Source organism: Amphibalanus amphitrite, unplaced genomic scaffold (genome assembly GCF_019059575.1).
Source record: "Amphibalanus amphitrite isolate SeventyFive unplaced genomic scaffold, NRLGWU_Aamphi_draft 000260F_arrow, whole genome shotgun sequence".
NCBI classification, from domain to species: Eukaryota; Metazoa; Arthropoda; class Thecostraca; order Balanomorpha; family Balanidae; genus Amphibalanus; species Amphibalanus amphitrite.
In genome coordinates this window covers 411004-437735 of record NW_024881755.1, presented here as the reverse complement: position 1 = coordinate 437735, position 26732 = coordinate 411004, and the positions used below count along the sequence as shown (strand labels likewise).

Here is a 26732-nt window from a genome sequence, read left to right as displayed (position 1 = left end):
AACGGGATCACATGTAGCCACCGCATATAGCCGGCGGCGGCGGGACGAACGGCCCCCGGCGAGACGGCACACAGGAGGGCGGCGGAGACGGGGACTACGTCGGGCCGCGAGCGATCGGCGGGGAACAAAGGAGACCGAGTGAAACTTTGTGACCTGCAGGACAGGATAGCCAGTCAATTGCAGTTCATAGAAGGGCAGGTAGAGAGCGTGGAACTTTGGCGCCCGTGAGCTCATATAGTGATATTTGAGTGGGCGGAAGAGGTAGAAGAGGTGGAATTGTATCGCGAATGTAGTCAAAATAACTATACAAAGATACCCTAAATTCTTTTTAAGTTGATTGGTTCGATTCTGCAAATAGATACCAAAAATGCCAAGACATGGTAAGCGGAAACTAAGTAACACGTTAGCAGCATCATAAAATCAATCAGGTTCAGGCAGTAAAAGGGTAGTCGGAATAAATGATAATTCGCCGCTGACAAATGTTAAAAATGACCAGCATTAGTTTGCAGACATGCGACGTAGACATTCGCTGGGAATTTGGGTCTGAAAACAATGATTGCAGTGCGCGCGCAGTTGCTGACATCAAAGGAAAATCTAACACAGGTACCGAAAAGGGAATGCCGTTGATTGAAAACAGTAAGTGCCCACTACCTACCGCTGCCCAATGAGCTGATTTATCGTCACCGAACAGCAGCGAGGTGGACTGAAATGCCATACCCGTATCAGATATATTGCCCCACTGATACATTTGTAAGCAGGCAGACCATATCACGCAGACATTAGGACGTTCCAAAATAGGGCGAGCACATAAACTGCATGAAGTCGTGTAATTACATTTTGTGGATCGGACACGAGGGCGCAGCTTTACCAGCTGAAGTTGAACAAAGTTGGAGGCCAAACTTGACGGATGACGCGGCTCCGCCGAGGCGGAACAGAAACGGATCCGGTCACTTCAGAGCCCGACAGAGGGACACCCGCCCACTCCGAGCGCCACCTGATACAGGAGCAGGACCGATAACAGGCGCTACCTGATACAACAGCAGGACCGATACCAGGCGCCACTTGATACAGGAGCAAGACCGATACCAGGCACCACCGTCTCAGAGCAAATCTGAGAATAGACCGTTATCGGGCGTCCTTTAAGAACAAGACCAATACCAGTTCAGAGCAGGGATGATACCAGAATTTGAACTGATACCAGGGCTGATAACAGATATGGAGTACGGCCGATACCGGGCGCCTTCTGTTGCAGGGGCAGGACAAAATCTAGGGCTCGCCTAGTCTCAACAGGACCAGCTCCATGTGGCAGCTGGTAGGTACCGAAACACCATGAGCTGGGTGCAACTGCGAGTTGCGACACGCCGCTAAGCTGCCCACGGGGCGCAGCGTCAGCGGCTGCAGCTTGCACCTAATGCGCAGGCATGCACGCCTCCATGACCAGCGCAATGCCGTCAGCGCCGCTCAGCGGGACGCCACGGCCAAATCCGCCGACGCCCACACGTTTCGGGAAATGGCTGCCACAGAGCGTGGCCAACTCCACGGTCAGGTCCACCGCCGGCGATATCAAGGTGCCGGCGGCGCCGGACGCCCCCGCTGACTCCGCCGACCGGGGTCCGTCCAGCACCCGTTGCACAGCGCCGAGAGCGGTGTCCAGTTCCACTGCCCACAGTGGCGTGTCCACTGTCCAACGCCGTGTCCAATAGGGCTGCGGGGCGCGCCGGCAGCGCCTGGAGCGGTAGGCAGGACACAGTGGCGTCCGCGACCCACGTCGGCCGGACACGTGAGGCATCGTGGGCGCACACCTGCCTCACTGGCTCATGAGTGCAGCACCCGCACAGTTTGATGCATTATTAAACACAAAAAGAACATAAATTGTGAGACAGGAAAAGTATCAGTGCGTGGATATTGGATGCATACTGTATATGCGAAATGTAAAAAGAATGTCAAACTTATGACTCATTAGAGCTCAGATATCAGCTGACACTGTTACTGACAACAATCTGAACAGCCGGATAGAGGACTCATTTCTGTCTTTTGGCAGATACTGGATAAACTAATGCACTATCTGTCAATTAATATTTCAATATACTTTTTGGCTATACCACAAAATGATAGTACACTTGACCTGGAGTGACAGAATAATCAGTAAATAGGCATTATCAACAACATCTTTAATCAACATTCCATAAATTCTGGTTTTGTCGGAAACAAACGAAATTGAATCAAACGTCCCAAATTTTTAGTTAAAAATGCAGGACACATAATTTTTTTAACTGTTTATCTTTCAGTTGCATATATCTCTTCAATAAAAGTAATTTCATTTAACAAAGAATTACCTACATAGAATTGTATCCATTCTTGACAACTCATAGATGAACGTGTTCATTCCTTACAACTTGTCCAGCATCATCCAAAAGAATGTGAAGTAAATAAGGATTATAAAATAAGAGGAGGTGTGAATCCCTTACGAAAATGCACAAAATATTAATAAATGTCATTAGGATCATCGCAGACAAATTGAACTTGCGCATTGCTTACTTACCTTCTATGTCATCCCTCTTCGCAGCCGCATCCTTATGGACGTTTGGTTCTGATGTGCTTCTTTTCCTGGAGAAGAAATTTCGCACTGTTTTTGCACCTTTAACTTCCTGTTCTGCCATGATTTTGGCCAAAAATATTCACTTTTACACTCATCTACCACAAGCGCGCCATGACAGCACCGCTGCTACCTGTTGATGTTTATAAGCTGCCATATTCCAGTCAAAAGAGATACCATATGTAGGAGCTAGTAGAGGATTTACCTTCTGCTACAAGTTTCTCTTTACAGTTTGATGATATTTCGTCCCCACACAAACAATTTACGGAAGATTATTCTAATGATAACATCATTTTTGAACGTAAGCAGCCTCCTGCCTCGCCGCAAGATGACGCCAAACTGACTTGCATGGGTATCACTGTCCGCCGTTGTGCATCGTGTTCTGCCTTTTAGAGATGGCCTTGCGCTGTGCATCGGTTGCCGGTTGGGTAGCACAGCCCTCTCTCTGTCGCCTGCAGCTTTTGTGTCATACAAAAGCTGTAATTTCAAATGATGGTTTTAGATTTGGTCTATATTATTTTCAGAATGAGTCATGCCACCTGCGAGCCCGCTGGCACATTGCCTGGTGTTCCAGGTAATTACGCCCGCAAACATTGTGTCCTTCATCGTCCCACCCTGCAAGTTGCGCTCAGCCATCTGAACTAGCACGTACTCAACCAAAATCAAATAAAAAAGCAGCGTCCCAGTTCTTCACTGACGGTCTGACGCCTTTATCAGAGTATCCCCCCCGTCATACGTCCTCGGTCCTGCTCGTCCCTCTTTCTCCGCAAACCACAGGTAACTACTAAAGCTTGTATTTCAGTTCTGTAACGTTTGCCACCTGAACGTTTGGTCCGTGTTTCTCATGTATGTCTCGAATTCAGCGGCCGACGCTGGGACGGGATGACTGTTCTGTGGGCTGCAGTGCACAGGCTGAGAGGTGCTCACGGACCGAACAGCGGGCGAACGTTAACCAATGCGCCAGTGCCCGCTGTCCGGCACGGAGGATACACAAGAACAACAGAATATAAATTACAGCGGAACGGAAGTAAATCGAACAGACAGGATGCGATGAAAATCCATAACACAATGGACGCCGCCAGACTATCGCTTAAGAACAGCCGCAGATGAGTGGTTGACAGACAAAGGACAGACAGCAGGAAAGACCAGAACTTATGCGTGGTAGATCCACGAGACCTGCTAGCTGGCGACGTGACGTGCACACGCACATTGAAGACACGTTGACGCTAGAAATAACAGCCGTGCTTCTAGTACGAGAAAAAAAGTGCTATTGCACCATCCAGCGCCTGCAGCGATCACGGGACTACGAGCTCAGCGGCCGGATAGACATTCGATGTACGCTCACAGACTAACAGCGAACATCAATATAGGATTATGTTTGAACACGATCTATAGACGATTCGACTCGGACGTGAGAGTTGTGCCAACAACCAATATAAAATAAACCGCATTATTTTGTCGTTGTTGCACCACGAGTTCACAAATAGCCGGACACGACGTAACTACCTCTCTGTTTAAATACTCTGACGGCACACCCGCTGGCACCGCCGTCTCGCCACTACCCGGCCTCCTCTCTCCCTCTCTCGGGCTCTATCTCGGGGTGCGTCGCTGCCGACGCGGCTCAGACGGTGGCCGACATGGAGACGTCGTCATCGACGGCTGCCACCAGGTGGCGGCCACTCTCGCTGTCGTGCAGGTGGGCGGGCGGCGCGGCCTTCTCCGGCGCCGGCGGCGGACACAGACAGGCGCGCAGTCGGCGCACCACCAGCAGAGCGAACAGAGGCACCGGGGTCATGGTGGCCACCACGATCGGTACCACTGCGGGTAGAGAGACGGGCAGAGAGGGTCAGAGGGGTACGGTGGAGTCGGTGGGGCAGTGAGAGAAGGACACCCCACCGACAGAGAAACGGGCCATGCTTCCTACCTCGGCCCCGTCTTACTCATAGCCGACAGACCCCTTCCCCTTCGTGCCACACTGACGCAGAGGCATTGAGTTCCCTCCTTTCCTCTATCTCCGCCCCGCGCGGCGTCTCATGAGAACCTCTTCCATCATCCGTCTAAGAGTGACTAACTGATGGACAACAGGATCACTGCACTTCCCCGCTCTCCCTACCCACACCATATTTCACTGACTAAAGGAGAATAGCCCTTCTTTCCGTCCAAGAGTGACCCACCGCCAAACGGCCGGACCGCCCCACTTGCCCTTCTTTTCCAGCCCCGTGCCATGCCTCACCGATGGAGAGGTCGCTGGAGGGCTCCGGTAGCGAGAACTTCAGCATGAAGATGGTGACGCCCGTGTTCTGGATGCCCGTCTCGATACTGATGGCGATGGCGTCCTCCAAGGTGCGGCCGGTGGCCCAGGCCGCCAGGCCGCCGCCCAGGAAACCGATTATCGGCAGCACCGCCGACACCAGCACCAGCTGGCGGACACACCGGGAACTGGTCACTCGCCGTACCGCCGCCAGTTTGAGGGCTGGAGCTAGGCAGGCGGCGGAGCCGGGGGTGCCCGAAGAAAATCGGACGAGCGTTTAAACAAAATGCTATTGAGCTCCTGGTCAGACCTAGTTATTGCGCGCGGGTCCATTATAAGCTGTGAACAAGATAATTTGCGACTCAAAATACACATGAAAATGGTATGGCACGGTGTGGATCAACAGTGATCGGCACTATTAGAGAATAGGAAGGAAAATACTCTGCTGAGGGAATATGGTGAGCTACGTCAAATGCTCTAATGGATGGAGCATGTCAAATGGAAGGAGCAGCCGAGGGGAAGGATGCCGCAGCCCGGCACCAGTCCTACCTTCCAGGTCAGCAGGCGCCAGATGTACATGTTGGTGTAGATGCCGAACGCCACGATGAAGATGAAGAGGATCACGGACCACGGCTTCAGGGCACGTCGCATAATATCAGCCACCTGCAGACGCCAGTATGGGTTAGGTCAGGCGTTGCCAAAATAGGAAGACACGTTTTACCAAAATTAGTGTACAATGGTGTCCTAAAGTCGTCATCAGTAGACACTAGGCAGCCAAAGTGAACACTGAACACCAACGCAGACCAAACATGGAAAACAATGGTCGGAGACAACTGCGCCATCTTATGCGCCATATTCCGTGCACCTTTTCGTCTGGCTGTCTCAATGTCATGTCCAATTCTTTGTCCTGACTGTCTCCTCACCCGGCATATCACCCTGACCATCTGCCCGTCCCTCCAGCTTCAAGCATGTCTCTCATATAAGGGAGCTGTCTATCTGTCCGCCCTGTCTCTTCACCCTCACTGTCTATCTCTTCGCCCCACTATCCCACCAATACCCGTCCATCTCCCTCCTCCCTGGCACCTGGTCCACCTCACTCTAACATTCCAACCGTTCTAACCTTGGGTAGGAAGCGGTTGATGAGCAGTCCGATGCCGCAGGGCACCAGCGTTCAGCAGTATATCTCTGTACCTATCCCCTCCCTACCTGATACCTAGTACACATGTAGGGAAATCACGTCTCACTGACCTTGGGCAGGAAGCGGTTGATGAGCAGTCCGATGCCGCAGGGCACCAGCGTCCAGCACTATATCTCTGTACCTATCCCCTCCCTACCTGATACCTAGTACACCTGTAGGCAACTCTCCCGTCTCACTGACCTTTGGCAGGAAGCGGTTGATGAGCAGTCCGATGCCGCAGGGCACCAGCAGTGACACCAGAATGGTCAGGATGTTCCTGTACGGGATCACCACGGACGTATCGTCCGTGATGAACCGACCCAGGCTGTACGCCCACGCCGGCACAGCGCCTGAAAACAGAGCGGCGGGGTCATACACGGCGGGTGTATGGCTGGTGGGGCGCATTTCTAAATGTAGTTTTAGTTAGCCTTCATAAGGTTGGTGTATTGTAACAGGCATTATATTTTAAGATAGATCGATAGTTCAGATACACGTTACACGACCACAGACACTGACAAACAGTACAGACACTAGGCACCAACCAGGCACACAATCCGACAATGATACCTCATACAGGTGAGTTCTAAGGTCATACAGGTTATCAATCACAGTTAATCCAGCGAGGCCACTGTACCACCGATTTAGCCAGCCTACGGGGGCAGATGCATAGTGAATTGAATCACTCAGCGTCCGACGAATATAGCAGACCAATCCATCAGTGTAGGCTCGGCAACAGTATCGGTACTCTGTGCCTCAAATGAGATGGCCGACAGCCCGTGTCTCCGGGGACACAGTAAAAGCGCTGCCTAGACTCGGCACAGTTACAGACGCGATCAGAGCCAATCAGAGGAGTGGCGGCGCTGGGACCGCACTCAGGATCGACGCTAAATGATAGGCAGGGAAATTAATCATTGCCGAGAACCATGATTGCAAATGTGTTTACTGAAGTTCGAAACAAACCTGTTTCAAGCATGATTGGGATGCATTGCACGCAAATTGATTGCAAGTGAGGATGAACATCTCGAATGCCATCCAAAGATTTGCGTGTTACCGTAGGTACCATTATGTTCGGTAATTAGTTCACGCAGTCGAGAATTGGACCTCATTTGGAAGTTCGATGAGTTCATTCAGCATCAGAACGCACTTAGAAGTAAGTTCGGGCAATCAAGAGCTGTGGACGGTTCCAACTCAGTTCAAATGGATCGTTTACGATTAAATAAGCTCCGAAGTTCCGTCAGCTGCTTTAGTCAAATAATCAACAAGGGAATCGGGCCTCAGTTGAGCCAACAAGGCAGTTTGCGAATGACGATTAACCTCTAACAGCCCCGTTGATGCATTAAATACCAGATCGAATTGAACGCAAATCCACCTGCTTTTCAACCGATCAATACTGAGATATCGGCAATTTAACTCCTGCGAATCGACCTTTCCCGGAATCTGGTGATATATCTGTCAACGCTGACCTTTTAATATCACCTGTCAAAGGCAAGTGGAGCCCAGTGCACGCCAGCACAGTGCAAGCAGCCTCGGGAAATGTCAAACTCGGGGATTATCGAACACGAGGTCTCCACCCAAGCCGGATATACACTTATATATAATACTGAACGAGGCCGGTGTAAATAAATTTTCAAGACCGAGGTCCTTACTGGATTTTTGAACGAGGCCGAAGGCCGAGTTCAAAAATCAGTAAGGACTGAGGTCTTGAAAATTTATCACCGGCCGAGTTTGGTATGTATTTTACTGTATGCCAACGATAAATTTATTTTCTGGACCGAAGCTCTTAGCCGACTTAGGAACGAGACCATCCCAAAATGTTCGCTTAAGTGCATTCTGGTAATGCATTTTTGACCGTGGTCAATTTGCTTACACCAGTTATTACCACACCCCTCTGGCTAATTACGGAGCGAGCGAAGCGAGCGTAGTCTTTCCTTAGATTAACGGAAATTTCTGAGTATGAGCGGCCGGCCGGCCGGCCGGCCGGCCGGCCGGCCGGCCGTGGTCACGCTTTTGCGACGCTTATATCTCAGCAACCACTTGACCGATTTACATGCGGTAATTTTTGTAGGGTAGCTTCATTCCTTCTACCAAGTATTGGACTATTCCCGATGCATGTGGGTGACCCCTTATGCACGTGCCACGTGCAAAACGAAGAGGTGTCACTTTTGTAATTGTTGCAATATCTCGGTAACTACTTGGCCGATTGCGCTGAAACTTGACATGTAGGTAGGCACCCACTAGGCACTGCATATCCATGTGCCAGAGTTGGGGTGCTGCTGCACGTGCGCACGTGCAGGGGTCGTTTCCAGATCTCGAGAACGGCTGGACCGATGGCGCTCAAATTTGGTACACGGTTAGGGACCAGTTAGTAGGGTGCCGTGCACAAGTCAGTTGGGACCCATTTAGCACGTGCGCACGTGCAGGGTGCCGCTCCCAGATCTCGAGAACGGCTGGGCCGATTGTGCTCAAATTTGGCACATCGCTAAAAACCGGTCAGTAGGGTGCCGTGCACAAGTCAGTTGGAGGTACCCCCTCGAAATTTCGCACGTGCAAGACTCACCCCCTCGCTCGCTCCGTTAGTCGCCCCAAAAGGCGCTATACTGGTGTATTTGAATAGGCCAGGCATACAGTAACAGCTGTACGGAGCACCAGGAAACTCCGCCGTTCCTATACCTCCCATCCCCCCCATCAAAAAGCGGTCCCAAGCATCACTACCCCCCCCCCCCACCCACCCCCCCCACCCCGGTGTCACTGACTTCACGCCACTTCCCCCTCATCTTGCCGCCACTCACCGAAGGCCACCAGCGCGCTGACAAACGTCATCGTCACCGACAGGTTGATGTTGCCGTTGAAGAGGTAGGTCCAGATGTTGGAGGCGCCGCCGCCGGGGCTGCAGCCGGTGAGGAACAGACCCAGCTGAAGACCCGGGTCGCTGAAGAAGGCCATCGCCAGCCCGAACCCGGCCTGAAGACACAGCAGGAAGCGTGGTGAGATAGAGGCACGTCCCGTCGTCCCGAGTGACCAACGGCACAGGTTGATGTAAGAAACAGTGAGGGACAAGACGATCAAAAACACCTCCCAGTTGCGGCTTAAGAATTTTGTGTCCCGTATTTCGGCTCGCATATGAAAGTACGCTCTGACTTAATGGCTAAAGGGAATCATTGAAAATGTTTCCTGTTGTTAGTGGTGGCGCGCACGATCCAACTGCGTTTTACGTAACTCCATAGCCCGGCCGAGCCTGTTTAGGGCATCATGTCTAAGGAAAGAAAACCAATGGAGCTCCGTTCGCGCCTGGCGTGCGCAGGCCAGCAGACAGACACACAAACACACCAAGGTCAGGCGGCCATTATTCCCGGAGAATGTGTTTGTTGACCTCGGCCCGGCCGGGGCTCGGCAGGTATCGTGCACAGAGATACCTCGGGCTTGGTATGAGACACACAACAATCATAAACAGAGAGATAGAGGAGAGTCGGAAGCCAGTCGTGCTGACAATGCTATCTTCGGAGCGTGTGTGATAGTGCTGATATTCGGCGGGTAGACCTTCCGCCGCTTTGTTTTGATCGCTCAAACCGAGATGAGAGCAAATAGGTGCTATTGAGTATTGACACCGCTCAACAAGCCCGAAGATAAGTGATGAAAAATGTGATACAACCCAACACAAGGAATCGACAGATTGCTCCTATTAACGACGCGCGGCAGAGTAACAACGCACCGGCACGAAGTGTTTTGTTTCTTATGTTGGTCTGCGCGTCGTTCCGTTAAAAAAGGTCAATAGATTCAGACAGCGGAAACCAACCGCACAACGCATATCGGACACAATATTTCTGCAACAAAGGTGCAGCACTGCGAAGCATATGACCGATCATAAACGGGGAAGTTTCATGGCAGACGGCAGCCATGGACTTTTTGGACTACATAATTCAATCAATATTGATGCCCACATCTAACACAAAAAAGTAAGAGCCCAGTAAATGAAGCATCGATCTATGAACACTGATAGAACACGAGGTGCGTATTTGAGCACACACCTTATATTTTTGTCGAGTCAAATTTGTAAGGAACTCCATCTACGCATGCATGACGAGCGTGTTCCTCTCCTTCAGACCCAGACAGACTGTGCCTCTCTTCCCTCCCCCCCCCCCTCAGCCACGGAAACCCCGGCGTGACGGCATAGGAAGCCCGGCAGCGGGCCCGGACGGATTTCGTAACAGCGCGCCGCCGTCCGTATCCGCCGGCCACCGCCGCCGGTACCGTCCGATCTTGGTACGACCGCTGTCCGGTGGCCCGGGGCTAGAGGACGCGGAGGAGGGTAGCGGACCCAACAGACACGCTCGACCGGGTGGAAGCCACCGAAGCAGCTACACCGAGCATCACAGTAAGGCGGGGAAGTTTGAAAGGACGCGGTGACAAGAGCGTTAGCGGTCACGGACTGGGGTGAGCCGCACTGCGGCCACACAGTTTCAACCAGCGCAGGAACGGTAAGTTAGATAGACGCACTCTGCATCGACATGGTTCAGTCATCGCCAGCCAGCCCAACCAGAGCAGTGTAAGTGAATATCGGCTTACATCAATCACCCTTGGCATGCAACACCCAACCGGCCTGTCACGGCAAAATATTGCCAATAGATTAGAAGAGTCAGACATTTCGTTTTTTCTCACAGACAATGACAATAGGTACAAAAACAATGTAATAAGACCAGACGTTTCGACAACAAAGTGCCTTCGTCAGTGGAAAAACAAGATATAGGCTTTACATCGATAAAAAATATATAGGTCGTCTTCTAGGTCGTCATATAGGTCGTCTTCTATATCTTTTATCGATGTAAAGCCTATATCTTGTTTTTCCACTGACGAAGGCACTTTGTTGTCGAAACGTCTGGTCTTATTACATTGTTTTTGTACCTATTGTCATTGTCTGTGATATTGCCAATAAATAAACTATCCGGGAGTCCGGGACTATCCACCGTCTCTCACCAGCTGCAGACACCACATGTTTGTCGTTCGATCAGCAGGGACCAGCAGGGGCCATCACATTACCATGGCTGCTCACTGCTGCTGCGGCTGCCTGTGTCACTCAGTATGAAGGGCATACCGCGGTTACAGGGCTATTGCTGTCACACCGGCGGGATATTGTGACCTCAGTCACGTCCCGCACCGAGGGACGTGTATTGGTGTATGCTCAGATAACGGCAGAACAAATAAACCCGCTGGGACGGCCGCGGCGCCTGCCGTCAGCAGTTCAGCACACTGATCGAAAGCCACTGAGAAAAGCCCGCTTTTGGGGGACGGTATTTGATACCCTAGTCTTCCAGAGGTCGTAAGGGCTTAGGGCTAAAGGTAAGAACAGATAAGGAAGGACTATAAATCAAAATGATCCATTCTCACGAGGACATATGGCAGATTCGCTCCATGCCAAACACAAACGGATCTGAAACAGAAACTATCCGGCCCAAATCGGCCTTCAGGTGACTGATCACGGACGGGTATTTCTGATTACACTCTTCCCGTGACGGCCCACTTCGGGGTGGGTCACGTTACGTCAGCCCGTGACCCGGGGTCGATTTGGAGGCCCGGTGTCTGCGCCCAGCCCTGGGCTGCCGCTAACGGGTATTGCATCACCCTATCGGAACCAACAATGGCTGCTGCTAACGAGGCCGGTTACGTCAGCGTTCGACGGTGGGAAGCAACAGGCCACGAATGACGGACTAAGTAAGTAACGGCGGTCTATACCTGTTTGATTTGTAGCGAACAGCCGCCAGTGACCGGTAACCTTTTGTACGAGACTCAAGCGTTCGATCAACCATCTCTCACATACCAATGTGTCAAATGTTTCTAACCTCTACTCGCGCACTTCATTAAAAACAGCTTTGCGTTCTTCAACGGAGTAAGGATAAGTAATAAAAGTACACACACAGAGTCGCCAAACCGGCGGCATCCAGGATCACCAGCTCCAACCGGTCAACCGTGCCTGTCAAAGGAAAGATAGCAATAACACTCGAACGCACACAAGCGCCGGCAAACGCCCAGTTCGTGACCTTCGCTCTCCGTTGGGCGGCGCAGCGGTGCCACTTTCTCTGACCCCATGCAGCTCCCATGTAGGTCACCTTGAGAGACCCAGGGGCGGCAGCGCAGGTATTGTGGCGTGGAACGGGCGGAGAATGAGACACACCTGACTTGACCCGACCCGGCGCCGAGGCCGGTGGCTGCGGGTCACCAGACGCCGCTGAGACGATAGGATACGGAGCCGGCACGTAAGGTGAGCATGGGAGGCCACTCCCCACCAGTCATATTGGCTGCTACTCGCACAGACGGCCGCGGGGGGAAAGGAACGGATCGGACATTGGGATAATTTAGGCACCACACATCTGACACTGACCTACTGCATTTCTCAGTGTGCACATTATTAGCCTTTTTCCATTGGCAAAAACAAATTGATATTACCAGAAACATAGACCTCTGTACACCGAGGTATACAGAGAGGTCTATGCCAGAAACTACCTTACAAGGTTGCATCAATAATTGAGTGGGAACATTGAAAGTAATAATTTAAGTAGCCCCCAAGGTTCTCACAATGGGCGTGGAATAGGCGTCCGTTACCTCGAGAAATCAGCAAAGAAATCACACAAAGCAGCCGGACATTACGGTCCACATTTCCGCTAAGCCATGCCGCTTTTGATCCCTATCGGCCCGATCCAGACCTCCGCCAGTCACCCGGCCAATTTCTCCTGATACGTAGGAGGAAAATCGTGCGGTTGGGCCGGAGCTGGCCACACCAATATACCAAGGACCGAGAGCCGAGCCGAGCTCGCCGGGCACGAGCTCCGTGACGGGCGTGACACGGCAAACGTCACGTAACGCGGCGTGACGGACCCATGGACGGACGGCTGCTGCGCCGGCAGCCGGGCGTGAGTTACATGACAAGGAGATACAGTGGTGATTGCTGACCTTGATACCGAAGGCCAAGCCCACTCGAAAGCTCCACCTGACCATATGTAGGTAATCACCACAGCTTTACAAACATTACTTGATGCACCACTTTGTCATAGCTGCAGTCAAATCGGACTTGTGAACTGTTTTTTTTTTTGTTACATATAACGTTACTCAATTAAGAATCAATGACCGTAGTTTTTTCCGGTTATTACCGTCCCTACCCAGTGCCAATTCCCTATCCAACTGCAGCAAAGGCCGAGCCCACTTTGAGCTCGCCTCTAAAACGATAAGTGTTCTGTTCAGCCTACCAATCTGCTATTTCTGCAGCCATCCCCCGACTCCTCGTCCGACAGGGCTCCATGGTGCAGTGCACATGAGCGAGACACTTGTGCCAGTGATGCTGTGACGCGACTCATCATACGTCTTCATGACGGCCGCCACTTGGCTCCCGGCGACTAGCGACTGCAGTCTGAGAGGCCGCAATGATGTGGGGATTGAAGGGAGCGGGCGACGAGCAGAGCCGATGAGATGGGAAGGTCGTCCACAGGACACAGAGGGACCGAAGAAATCAGTGGGACATCAGCTGGATGCTGGGCTAAATGAAACGAAAAAGACACGATATCTTCAGCGCTATAGTATAAAGAGTCAATCGAAATTGGGCGGGAGCGGCAGGGCTGGACGGGAATGGACAAAATTGCCACTTATCGAATTAAAAGCAAAGGCAACAAACAACAGAAAGACAGCGGAAGGGAAAAGACTTTGTGAAAGATGGGAGACAAAAATGAGAGAGGGAGAGAGTATGGGAAGGATAAATAATATAATGAATGTCCAGAAGCTATCGTGTCTGCTAAGTCCAAATGCCGGATCTGTGGCACTGTCCGATTTCCGCAGTTACACGTAAATGCCGCCGATGTTATCGTGCAGTGCAACGGGACAACCTAGCACGACCAATGCCGCAAACCTTTATGAAATGCCTACCATATAGTCCTGAAGTCGAACTCAAGGTGGCTCTATCTATCAATTGAAAACATCCAGTGTTTCACTTCTATAGCATTGAGCAAAGTCTAGAATATCCGGCCATTCCCACATCTATTTTTAACACTGTATAACATATCGGCAGTGCACAGAGACCAGAGGCCCCGCGCCACTGACCGGCGCGGTGCGGCGGACCAGACGTACGGATCGGGTCAGAGCGTCACACCCCAGACTACACCTTTTGTCAGTTAAATTCGGTGCGTAATCGTCCATTTTAGAACTAACGGAATGTGTGTAGACATACCGCAAAATTATGTACAAGAATCACATAATATCTCGGCGCAGGTCAGGCAGTCGGCGGTAAAGCATTCAATTTCGGCACAGCGGCAAAACGCTCCATTTTCGGCGATAGCGCGAGTAGAATCGGCTGCGCCAGCATAGGTTTAGAGGTAGCGCACGCTATTTAGCAGCAGTAAGAACCAAATTCGGCACTGTTCATTCAATTTCGGCGGGTAACCGGAGGCACCCAGATGATTCATATTTTCGGGAACGCTTCCTTAGCATCAAATGAATCCCCATACAGCTTTGTAGCTTTGAGATATCTCAGGGGTAGAAAAGCAGGGCATTGCTTGTTTAGCGTCACAGTACCTACCTAAGATCGTTTCGCTGTTTCCCGTTTCGAATTCTGATGTGAAAATTGATAAGCTTTACAGAGTTAGTACTATTTATCCTAAACAAATAACATCTGTGGGCTGGTCTCTTTTTTATTACAGTACCCGCTCCTGTCCGCACATGGCGGACGACGATCGACAAGGCAAACGCCAATCGTTGTTGAACTCGAGGCAAACCCCGACCTCATTCATTGAAGCACGTCTGTGCTGTTGTCACTGTGTGCCAAGTTTTTGTCCAACACATGAGCTCATTTTACCAAAAGACCTGTTATTTTACTTCACCTTGAAAGCAACCCATCACCTCGTCAATCACACATAACACAATTATCTCCACCATACCAGAATGAGTCCTACCAATCGGTTATCGTTGCACTTCCTGTTATCATCTCCTATTAATCAATTGCCAGCGTGAAACATCAAACATCCCTTACCTACTGTGTGCAAAAGGACACGAAAATAAATTCAGCATTCCGTATCGTATCACCACGCGTCCCCTCACCCCGCCCTACCGCCATGAACACCACCAGAGGCTTAGCGCCAACATTCTAACCCGTCCCACGGCAAGACTCGTAGTTGCGGCAGGTGTATCTCCCCCCCTCCCCCTTCCACACATCAAACAGCATCTGACCGTCCATCCGGCGCTCGTCGCATCCTTTCAACAACCGCGCGATGACACCGGGCGTCTCTGGCGCACGGGCGGGGTCAAAGTTCAGTAGTCGCGTACCCTGTCGGCCTGGTTTTGTTCGCCGCCTTCGTTTTAAGCAGGTGCCTATGCACTTATGTAAGTACTTACTTGGTAGAAATTAATAGGTATGTACATTGTAATGTTTTGTTTAACCCACATAAAGCACGAACATGAAACGATGCCCATCGCTGACGAATGCGAATGAAATATTCGGCCATAAAGGAGAGGGTGGAGGGCCGGAGGCATGCACATTGAACAAGTCCAGACAGTGGGACAGTGTCAACAGTAAACACCTTGAAAAACGTTTGACTTAATAACAATGCTCCAACAAGCTCAGTTTGTAAGCGAGAAGTCTCTGCCTGCTTTCAAATAGCCGCCGAGATTGAATGAATATCGCCGAATTTGGTTGCTGCTGTTCTAAATGTCGTGCGGCCGTTTCCAATTACCACCGGCATCACCGAAATACAATGCGGATACGCCGAAACCGGGCGTCTTTTGCTGCTGCGCCGAAATTAAATGCTCTAATGCCGATCATCGCTATAAACGGCCGACATGCAATGCTATACTGATACATAGCTTTGCGGTTTGTCTACAAATAATCCGCTAGGTCTAAAATGGACGCGTACGTACCGAAATAAACTGACAAAAGGTGTAGCTTCACCAGTCTCCAGGGAGGCCGGCAGCGCGGCACGAGACGAGAGGCCGGGCCGGCACGGAGCGCGGCAGTGACGTCACCGGGAAATGCCCCGTCATCGTGACGTCACCACAGGATCCGGAGCGCTGTTCGGCAGCCGGCTATTTTGTGTGCAGGGTATGACGTATTTCGCGAGCCGACGTCACAGGCGGTGACGTCGGCTCGCGCGCGAGCCGAGCGCCAACGACAAACTAACGGGAACCCTCGGACACCCTCCGGGCATAAACCGCGGAGTAGCATATTGAGCGAGTCTTATAAGGAAAGTTCATATATTTTCGTTTCTCAAATGATAATCAGGGTGTCTCTTACCTTTTTACACATCATTTAGGCTTACCTAACACTTCAGTTGCCAAATATCTGCAATTTATTCAAACGAAGGTATTTTCGGTAAATATCAATGGTATAGACCGAAATCTTTTGAATAAAAACTCCAACCAACAGAAATAAAAATAACCTAATTTATTTCAACCATTTCCTCCGAATTAACAACATAAAAACTCACTTTTACACACATCATTCATAATAAAGCATACTAACACGCCGCTTTTGACAATTGCGGCGTCGAGTGGCGCGCTGCTAGCGCTCTTTTTCGATCGCAGAGACCCTGCACGCGCGCGAGCACACTACGTCACGTCCGGGGGGCACAGGTATATGAAAAATCGCAGTGACGTAACACTTTTCTCGCTTCTCATTGGTCAATAGCCCGTTGCCGGGGTAACGTGCACGTATGTGAGCGCGGGCAAGAGTACTAGCCGGCCGCCGATCAGGGCTCGGGCCGGGCCGGGCGGAGGAGGGTGGTGAGCGAGCGTCTTCGGTCAGAGCTAGACTGGGAGGTGGACGAGTGAGAAACTCGGGGTTTTTTGAAGGCGTGTTAGCCTGTCAGTAAGGTATGCCCGTGATATGCTACGTGCAGCTTAGGTGACGGATCAAAATCAGAATGCATCGTAATGCGCTCATTGAATTCCCATTCAACAAGTCAGATATGTATGTAAGAGGCATTGCTTTGCAGCAAAATGAAAAGCTGATCGAAAAGCTTTTTTCTGCATCATCGACGAATTCCTAAGCTTGTCATTTACCGGCGCAGTAGCCGCGCCACTGTTCAGACTACATCACGCAATGGCCATGCTATCAGAAACTCTATTACCTACAAGGGCCAGAAAGTCCAATCTCTTGTCACGAAAACTCAGCAAAAAATCCGATATCGCCGGACTCAATATCTGACACTAAGATTTAGATGAAAACTTCCGCCTCATGGAGGGTGAACGTTATCGCTTGAAGCCAGACCTCCCAGACAAGCACCAAATAACGAACATTAAAGAATGCCGACTCTCTCAGTTCAGAGCCCAATTAAAAGCATTACAGAAAGCCAACTGTCTCATTTATCACCAAATAGCGAGCGCTATAGCGCCAATCTGTTCCAGTCCGGCCCCGGCCAGCCTGCCGGACTATCAGCAGTCAGTCAGACGGTGACGCTAGCAATGTGTGTGCCCCAGTCGGTAAACAACCCGCTACCATTAACCAGAGAGCGACCCGGCAACGCCGGCATGCAGCCGCCTGACGCAGCCTGATGGGGCAGCTGGCCCCGACCGGGAGCTGGGCTAGCCCAGTACAGACCGGTGGGGCAGCTGGCCCCGACCAGGATCCTACCCCGTACCGACCCAACCCGGTCACCCGGTGGGGCAGCTGAACCAGACCAGGACCTGAGCTAGCCATCGAGTGCATAGAGACTTCAGAACTATACCAATATGAGGAATATCTGTCACCCTGTCTGTAGAAAAATATTGCACAAACAAACCTAAAAAGCATTGCGGCATTCAATTTTGACCACACAGAATGAGCGAGCAAAGAAGTAGGTATATAAATTCTAATAAGACCAACGAAAAGAGACTTCTCTATGAAATCTGGCGAGGGCCGAACACTGCACGAACGTCGAACGCTGTCACAAATGATGAACAGGCCAAATAGCCCCGTCCGAGGAATCAGCCTCCAACCTATTTTCCAAGAAGGCGGACAATAAGAAGCGGCATGCCACGGCGGAGCGCAGGGACATTGACAGGCCGGGACAGGTATAACTATTAGCGGACAATTGAGCGGTGCACGGCGGTGCAGTGGGACATTGACAGGCGGGGACAGGTGTATTAGCGGACGATTGAGCGGTGCGCGCCGGTGGGAGGACGGAGACACTGACAGGCGCGGACAGATATACTAGCGGACGATTGACCGGAACACGCCGGTGGGAGGACAGGCGCTCGTTGGCCGAGTCGCCGGCCGCGGAGTCGGCGGAGTCGGCGAGTGGCGCACAGCGGAGGCGATCGAACGGGGGCGGCCCGGGGGTCTGTCTTGGGTCCGTGGCGGGTCTATAAGTGTGACAGACTAGTGACGGGTTTGTGACGGGTTTATGACAGCAGCTATGACCGAATGACCAGCCGTCACGCCCGGGACCCACTCTGAAGCCTGACCGTCCCGCCCAGGTGCGTGTACTGATCGAGCCACGACAGCGAGCTCCATCGCCACAATCAATCGAATCACGCACGGAGGGAGGCAGAACCACAGGGACTTCCGATCATCCAACTCCCAGCAGGGCTGGCGTGCCAGTCACGTGAGCTATCCAATATGCTGCTCCAGATGAGACGTCCTGAGGTCTTATCACGGAGGGACCGGCGGAAAGGAGACGGAAGTAGCGCCTAACATACGCGCAATGAAACAGCAGGGGAGCGCTTTGTGTCTCTATTTGCCAAACAAGGATCCCCACGCCGGCAGGGCAGTTTGACGGGAGTTAATGATACCGTATCTTATTCACGACATACGAGAAGTAAAAATATATGGATAGGTGGTAATACCGATCCCAACCGATTGGTATACGGCGTAAAAAGTTGTTCAATCACCAACGAACACATTGAAAGACCAGAGGCCAGTTTTACAAACAGAAAAAAGCCGCCTGCCGGAATTTTTTGCCTAGAGATCGCTTCACATACGGAGCGTAAACGGTAAAGCCTTATTCGCTTACGTGCCCATCGCGTTTACGCTCCATGTGTGAAGCGGTCTTTAGTTAAAAAAGTCCGGCAGGCGGCTATTTTTCTGTTGGTACAACTGGCCTGTGAACGGAGGCCACCAACCTGGATAAAAGCATAGTTCTGCCATCCTTGGGAGTCTTTAAGCCACTACATAAAGTCCCCAGAATTGGCGACTGTGCGCGGACTCTCTAGGTCTCTACGACCAAGGTCGGTCCGAGACCGGAGCTGGAAGCCGAGGTCAGGCCTCAATCTGGCCAGGCCGGGAGAGGGTCGGCCGTTCCGGCAGTCGGCACGGACACGCCATTCCACTCACGCTGACGTGCACCTTTGGAGGAGCCGCCGGCGGCTGTGGCGGGGAGGACCAACGAGGTCGGTCTAGTCTCCGACAGCAGAAGGCCTGAACAGCAGATGCAAGGATACAACGGAGGCGAACCCAGGCATGCCAGTCCATGAGTAATTGAGTAGTCCATGAGTCCATGAGCCAGTCCATAACCTTCACCATTCGCGCGAAAACACAGCCGATTCGAATGATACATAAACAAATGCTGCTGCTCACTGATGTTAGTTGTCGGACTTTCGTCCCCGTCTTGAGTTGAGATGTTAGTTTCACAACGTTTCGGCCAGTTACTTCTCCGGCCGTCGTCAGGTGTTCTTTGGCCCTTAGAAGGACCTGGATGTTGGTGGCGTTGCGCCGTACTAACACCTAACACCTGCGCCGTACTAACGCCGTACTAACACCTCGTCTCAAGCATTCAGAAGAAATGCTGCTGCTGTTTACAAACGAACACGCCTATGGATACAAGGGAAAACCCATCCACCTAAACCAGCTGGCGCTTCAGTGATCAGAACTGCAATCTGACTCGAGACTCGGGGTTTCCAGCCACAAAATTCGCAGACGTTTTCTCTGACGTACTACACCTGGCGATCGTTTGATGCATATGTGTTTCAAACTTGTGTGCTGGTCTGCTGTGCTATGATTAAGGGAGGGGAAAGGAATGCAGTCCCTCCTGTGACTTCCCTCCCACCCATCCCATCGTGTACTCACCAGCGGCATGACGAGGTACTGGGTGATGACGCCGATGGCCGGTCCGACGGGCCGCAGCAGCGACTGCTTGATGACGGCCAGGTCCAGCGTGCAGCCCATGTTGACGTACGTCAGCGACACCAGAGTGGCCACCGAGTAGGCGAAGATCTTGTCCAGCCGGCGGTTACTGCGGACCACGCTGACCGCCAGCTCGGCCTCGCCACTCTCCGGGACAGCAGGGCCGGCGGGAGAAGCGGAGCCGGCGGGGGAGGGGGCGGCGGGCGGCGAGACCCGGCCGCCCGACACGCGCACGCTCGTGTAGCCCAGGTGGGCGCCTGTGAGGTTGAAGGCGCGCCACACGTCCTCGGGTTGGTCGAGTCGGAAGACGATGTCGCGCGGCTCGACCGTCACCTGGCCCGAGTCGTCCAGCGGGTCTACCCGAAACTGGTACTCGCCCGGCGCCAGGTCGGCGAACTCGACCCGCACAGAGGTCGTGTTGCCCTCCATCAGCTGCTCCACCTGGCGACACGGGACGGTCAGCGGGGTCAGCACGCGGCCGTGGGATTGGGAAGCGGGCCATGCCTCCACCAGGTCTTGACCTAGGGCATGAGACGGCCTTCTCTGGATTATGGCACAAATCAGTCACCGCCGGGTTGACGGCGGCTGACGACCAGTCAATAGTTCAGATCCCTAGTAGGCAAAGGGCATAGTAATGGTTTCTTTTACGAATCACACCCACGCAGGGTTCGCATTTGCTGAGTCCATACTGAGTCCAACGACATCAGCGGGACGGCCCCACTAGGCCCACACCAGGTGCATTGTATGATCTCCGCGGTGCGAGTTAGACGGCAAACACCGGGGGCTGCCGGTGGTTCCCCACGCGCAAGGCGTCACAATGTAGCACTACTGACTCATTCTGCCGTCACAGACGCGCGGGGTCGACAATGCAGCCGATCTTCCCTCCCTACAGTGGTGTCTGATGTGAATGGTTTTTGCATGACTAGTTGGTGATTTGCTTAGAATACCGATGGTATCGAATACAGAAGGATGAGGTATCACACTGAATAGGCTTATTTTAGGCCGGTACTTAACTCGCTGTCAGGACCATTAGTCATCCGACATAATGAAATCGAGCCGCTCGCTCTCTATTGCTCAACATTATACGAACGAAACCCCCACATCCGATTGGCAATTCATGGCGCATATACGCAATCACACAATCGCATAACGGCGAGTGTTTGGGGATGCGTCATGAAACTACGATAGTAAGGTGCCCATCAGATATCAGCGATCCAAAGACATTCTATATCGTGTCCGTCACTAAACCATCCCCCTCCCAACACAAGCATGAGTCACGTAATAGTAATTTGTCATCAAAACACCTCAGTTCGGATAGCATAGCGAAGGATATCAGCCACCGACCAAACGATACTCGCACTATCACATCCCTCCATCCCCAGCGCCGGGAGAGCCGGCATCCTTCGCTCTCGGTAAGTGCCCCATCATCCCCGCGCTGGCCGAGTGCAGCTCTGACTCGCCTCTCACCTTGGCCGGGTCAAAGTGGATGGCGCTGGCGGCAGCGGAGGCGGCGCCGCAGCACGCCATCCACAGCGGGATGAGCGCCATCAGGTACATCAGCACCAGGTGCAGCGGCCATAGGGGACACATCCCGCTGTAAAGGACAGACTGCCGTCAGACACATCAGAAGGAACAGACACAGGGGACACATCCCGCTGTAACAGACTGCCGTCAGACACACCAGACAGGACAGACACACCAGACAGAACAGACACAGCGGACACATCCCGCTGTAACGGACAGACTGCCGTCAGACACCAGACAGGACAGACACAGGGGACACACCATGACCAGACAGGACAGACACAGGGGACATACCAGACAGGACAGACACAGGGGACACATCCCGCTGTAACGGACAGACAGTCGTCAGACACACCAAAGGAACAGACACAGGGGACACACCAGACAGGACAGACACAGTGGACACATCCCGCTGTAACGGACAGACAGTCGTCAGACACACCAGACAGGCCAGACACAGGGGACACATCAGACAGGACGCCGCCAAAGAGTCATATCATAGTGTGAAAGTACAGCAGGAAACCTACGTAACAGAACAGTTACGTTGCCTTCACACAGTCCTGCATTCGTTGCATGCCCATTGCCCATTGCCCATTGCACTTTTAGGTTTGTGTGCAATTACGACAGCTTGGTGAAAAAAGGACTACAGATCTAGATACTCTATTGTAGAGAGTGAAAGTCGATCAGCAGCCCACGACCAACGCCTCGACCACTTTTTTCCAGAGTCGTGCGAACGCTGCCAGCGACGGCGTGGGTCCACTGAACCGCACAGGCGGCGACAGCGAAAGCCAAGGAGCAGAAAACGCTGTCATTGTTACACAGCTCGCTGAGTTTCGCTTTCAACGCCGATGAAGATATTCTAGGAAAGTTCTGCTTCAATTTCGCACCTAATCACGCAGAATGGCTTGCATTAGGACAATCTTCGGCGCACAAATCAGCCAGTCAGACATGTGCATCAGGCTATGTCAAAGTCACTTTGACTATCTCCTTCCAATCAACTAAACAATTATCAACTATCTGCACAATCAGTCAATATCGCTCGAGTTTCTGACCTCCGGTGACCGTGTCCGTTTTGCGTCTGTCAGCCCATCCCGTCCCCACCATGACCCGTAACCTCGACCGTCCACTAGACAGGGACGGGGTGCGACGAGTCGCAGGCGGGCGGCGGCCAGGGACAGAACCCGCGCACCTGACGGCGAGCGGCCAGGGCCGGCGCCAGCCCGGGCCCCGTCACGCTCTCTCTCTCCGGCAGTCATGGCGCCGCGCCTGCCGCTGGACATTGCCTCACACTTTCTCCCCGTCGGCAGTGAGCCGAGAAAACAGCCTCCAGTCGGGCCTCCAATACCGTCAGGAGCTGGGAATCGTCAGACCGCTACTCAAATACCAGATTTCATACCAGCGGCCCTTCGGGGAAGGAAATCATTACACCGATACCAATACCATTTAGGCATTCGGACAAATCCACACAGACCTAAGATGCCTAATAAGGACCCCTCCTCCCCCAAAAATACCACATCGCTAGGGCAAGATACCTACTTACGTAATCCTGCGAGATTTCCCCTCTCCCACCTCCTGAAACCCCAGGTAGGTTCTCAGCACCACACCTCTAGTCTGTCTGCCACGCCTCCCTGCCGATCTGACAGCACCCTCCCCCGCTCAGTCTTGGCCGGGGTCTCAGTCAGCTGACAATCCTCTGGCACCCAGTCACAGGTCACAGGGGTCCGTTTGGCACCGGTCGTCTCCGCACAGCCCGCGGGGCGGTGACATGCCCGTTACGTAAGCACGGGGCGCTCGATCGCCGCCGACCGACGGGCAAGCACACGGTCGCACGGCCAGGCAGGGCAGACGATCTGACGACCGTATGGGCGAGCACATGGCCGGGTAGACGGTCAGACGGCTAGAGGGGCGGGAAGGCAGACACAGACGGCCAGACAGACGGGCATGAGCTCGACCAGACAGGCGATAAGACGGTCAGACAGACGGCCGGAGGGGCGGACAGGCAGCAGGCAGACAGGTACGGACAGAGGATCGGCGAATCCACCACCAGATCATACAGAGTAAGCTGCCATACGACCCTTGGGAAATAAAAGTATTCCCTATGAATCATTTTCAGCCCAAACCGACTACAGAGTACAGACGGTGGAAGAAGGTAAATTTGCGGATAATTGCACCGTATTAGGGAAGTTCATTGTAAAGAGCAGAGTACCAGTCTTTTATTCTCTTATGAGTCATAAACCAGTCGGAACTGTGATAACGAAACCGCGCCCACCGGAGACCGGTGCAGGATTCGGAGGAAACCAGTTAGATGCTAACAGGTTACCGCAGATTCGGGTCACCCTTCTCGGGGGATCTACTGGCCATGCTTCTAAACGGGCCTGGATCATGGAAGGTCTCCAGATTTGCACCGTCACACCAGACTGTGCGAATGGCACGTAACCTCTCGCCCTCGATCCCCCCCCCCCCTCCCCACCGGTGGCCGTGGCGCCCGTGACCTTGAAGACCGACCCGCTGCCGCCTCCAGTACGGTGGGAGGCCCACAGCTCGGCCAAGACCGGCAATGGCGGCCCATACGGATCAGAGTACGACACGGCATGGCCAGACAACGCTGCTGCGACGATGCTCGAGGTTTTCCTAGAGAAAAGCTCGGGACATTTCCACAGCACCTACTTCATGATCATTTACCACCATACATTTCAGGATTTTTCCAGGGTTCTGGCTTGCCCCACGATCTCAGTTATGGGTTCAGGGGAGTCCCATGGGTTTCATGTCCAGTTTTTTGTTTCACAGTTGCACCTAAACGTGTTTTTCACGGTAGTTCAGGATCCTCCACGGCCACGGCTGAACGGTATTCTGCAGTAAAATCCAAGGCTGCGGAGTCGGAGTCGGTCGCAGTCGACAGTTCTGACCGGAGTCGGAGTTGGAGTCGATTTTGGAAACCGGAGCCGAGGTCGGAGTCGAAGTCATAATACCCATGGACTCCGCAGACCTGGCAGGGCTGCAGACTGTGCAGAGTCAGAGTCGGAGTTGGAGTCTGTCGAAGTCGATAGTTCTTCCCGGAATCGGTGTCGGAGTCGGGGTTGGTCTTTGGAAGTCGGAGTCAGAGTCGGAGTCGGAATCACCGAAAATCCATCAACTCCGCAGCCCTGGTCCGTACTACGAACATACTGCACAATCTTGCGGACGTTAACTGACCTGTCACGAAACAGTCGAAAGTTTGCATGAAAACGATTCAACCCATGTCATGGAAGTAAATACCAACAGAATGCCTAACCGAAGCCCAGTGTTCCGACCAGAAACCCGACAACGGTCGGATGATACCATTGAACGGCTGCCTGCGTGTCGAGTTACCCACAGGTGTGGGTATTAGACTCCTGGGACTGGGGGACTCGGATGTGGCCAGCCACCGTCGGACGTGGTAGGGTAGGTGGGAGTCTGACAGTCGACACACTTGTCACGGTAGTGGACTGAGTGCAACAAGGATGGGCTGACGGGGTTCAATGGAAGCGCCAACAACAGTTTACGAATAAAAAGAAAATGTATTCAACTAATGTGGCGTAATAAATATGTGGCCAATTACCCACCCAATGATTGAGAGGAAACAGCCATTGCTTCACAACGGATAGCTAATTTTGATGCTGCGTGGTCAGCTATCATTATATGTCGCTATGTATAAATATTTAATATCATTGCGTCATTGGTAGAAACCACCGTGCGTTACGAAACAAGCATCGCACCGTCAGCCTCGCTACGATATAATAACCAGCCCAGCGCCCGACGAATCCGGTACTTACGATGCAAACATCATCTCTGCCTCGTCTGCAGCCCTCCGTGCCGGTCACTCTATCCTCCTGCTCGTACACCTCTCTCCACTCTCTCTCCTGGGTCTGACGGCTCGCTCCCGTCCGCTCGGTCCCACACTCGCCGGGCGACTGAGCCGACCTCCCCGGCGCGGCGCGGCGCTGGAGTGCCGCCCCCGGCAGTACCTCACCTCACCGAGTGGCCAGCCTGCCGGCGGGTGGCTGCAACCGATGCCAGATAGGCACGGCAGGCAGGCAAGGCGAAAAACAGGCAGCCCGAGGAGCCTGCCTTGCAAATCTCAACCCATGCCAAAATAGCTTTGAGAGCGCCTCGTCGCAAAAAAATAATGTCCAAAATAACGTACTGGACGTAACAGTGCGTCCCTGTTGCACCACCCACGGGTTTCCACACCCCGTGGGCCACACCCGTAGCCCCGCCCAGATCATACAGCTCCCTGAGGCAGCACAGTTCAGCGTTACGACCCCACCCATACACTGCCTAGTCCCAACGGCATGATGCAAGAGCTCGCCTACGTCAGAACTGCTGACCTCAGGACGGATCTGCACCTGAGCGTGGCTCCCGGCACCGACACAGCTGCCGTCAGCAGGCAACTGGAGCAGTTGAACGAGATACAGGAGGCTAAAAGCCATTGCTCCCAGTGCAAGAGCGCTGAGCCAGCTGAGGGAGACTTTAACCAGTCATTTCTAGCCTGGGCTCATAGTTACCGAAGGACGTGACTTGATCTAAGTACCCGCAGAGATTTGCATTGAGAACTATTTCATAGAGGGATTTTATGGTAGGCCCGATGTTAAGAAATTGCTTTGCTTCAGGCTTCAGCTTTGAGGCAAAGCGCACGCTGTTTATGAAAAATACAGTGCAGCTCCACATTGCCTGACTTTGTCGACCACCCTGGGCGCACCAATCCGAGCTTCTTTACGTGACTGCAGCCACCTAATCGGCGTCCATTCCCGTGAGAAACGCACACTGCTGGGCAGTGGGCTGCCCATTGATGAAGGGTGAAAGGTGTGGGATGTCCCTAAGGGGTTCTCCACTCTCCACGGACCGCCTCCAGGTCACAGGACCGCTGTAGTGCACCAGCACGGCGGCGCGCCATGTCAGGGTGGAGATTCGCCGAGAGAGGGGTGTGTGGGGAGGGGAGACACTAGGCTAGGCAGTGAGGCAGGAGATGTGACGCATGCTACCTATGACGCCCCCATGACCGGGACGAAAGGAACGGAAGATACGGGAGGGTACCTATTCAACGAATCCAACCCAAATTCGGAGGGCGGACTACCAGAGGGACCGGCATTACACCACT

At 52.8% G+C, this 26732-nt stretch overlaps 2 protein-coding genes across 3 annotated transcripts in view; both read right to left on the bottom strand.

The window, feature by feature from the left end:
* The window catches only part of LOC122386717 (phosphatase and actin regulator 4-like), a 126443-nt gene extending 123705 nt beyond the window's left edge, over positions 1-2738 (bottom strand). The window contains exon 1 of the mRNA XM_043376201.1: positions 2543-2738. Within this exon, the coding sequence (XP_043232136.1) occupies positions 2543-2660 (118 nt within the window). The 5' untranslated portion in view covers positions 2661-2738. The remainder of the gene's footprint in view (positions 1-2542) is intronic.
* A 636-nt stretch (positions 2739-3374) lies between these two features.
* On the bottom strand, positions 3375-25849 carry LOC122386719 (ileal sodium/bile acid cotransporter-like). 2 transcript variants are annotated; one of them, XM_043376206.1, is made up of 8 exons: positions 25408-25849; positions 21560-21686; positions 20036-20533; positions 8814-8985; positions 6226-6374; positions 5397-5510; positions 4830-5016; positions 3375-4414 (listed from the first exon to the last, which is right to left on the bottom strand). In XM_043376206.1, exons 1-8 carry the CDS (start codon positions 25419-25421, stop codon positions 4218-4220), a joined length of 1458 nt encoding a protein of 485 aa, XP_043232141.1. In that variant the 5' UTR covers positions 25422-25849; the 3' UTR covers positions 3375-4217. The 2 variants fall into 2 exon arrangements, with proteins under 2 accessions (XP_043232141.1, XP_043232142.1); XM_043376207.1 differs by lacking the exon at positions 25408-25849 and adding an exon at positions 23157-23252.
* Between the last annotated feature and the right edge of the window lie 883 nt (positions 25850-26732).

What these genes read in the sequence shown, in the direction of transcription:
- LOC122386719 (XM_043376206.1), bottom strand. An exon ending in TCAACCGCTTCCTGCCAAAG is followed by an intron (nt 5,511 to 6,225) that starts GTCAGTGAGACG and finishes TGGCGTCTGCAG; the next exon opens with GTGGCTGATATTATGCGACG. An exon ending in CTCCAGCGACCTCTCCATCG is followed by an intron (nt 4,415 to 4,829) that starts GTGAGGCATGGC and finishes CTCTACCCGCAG; the next exon opens with TGGTACCGATCGTGGTGGCC.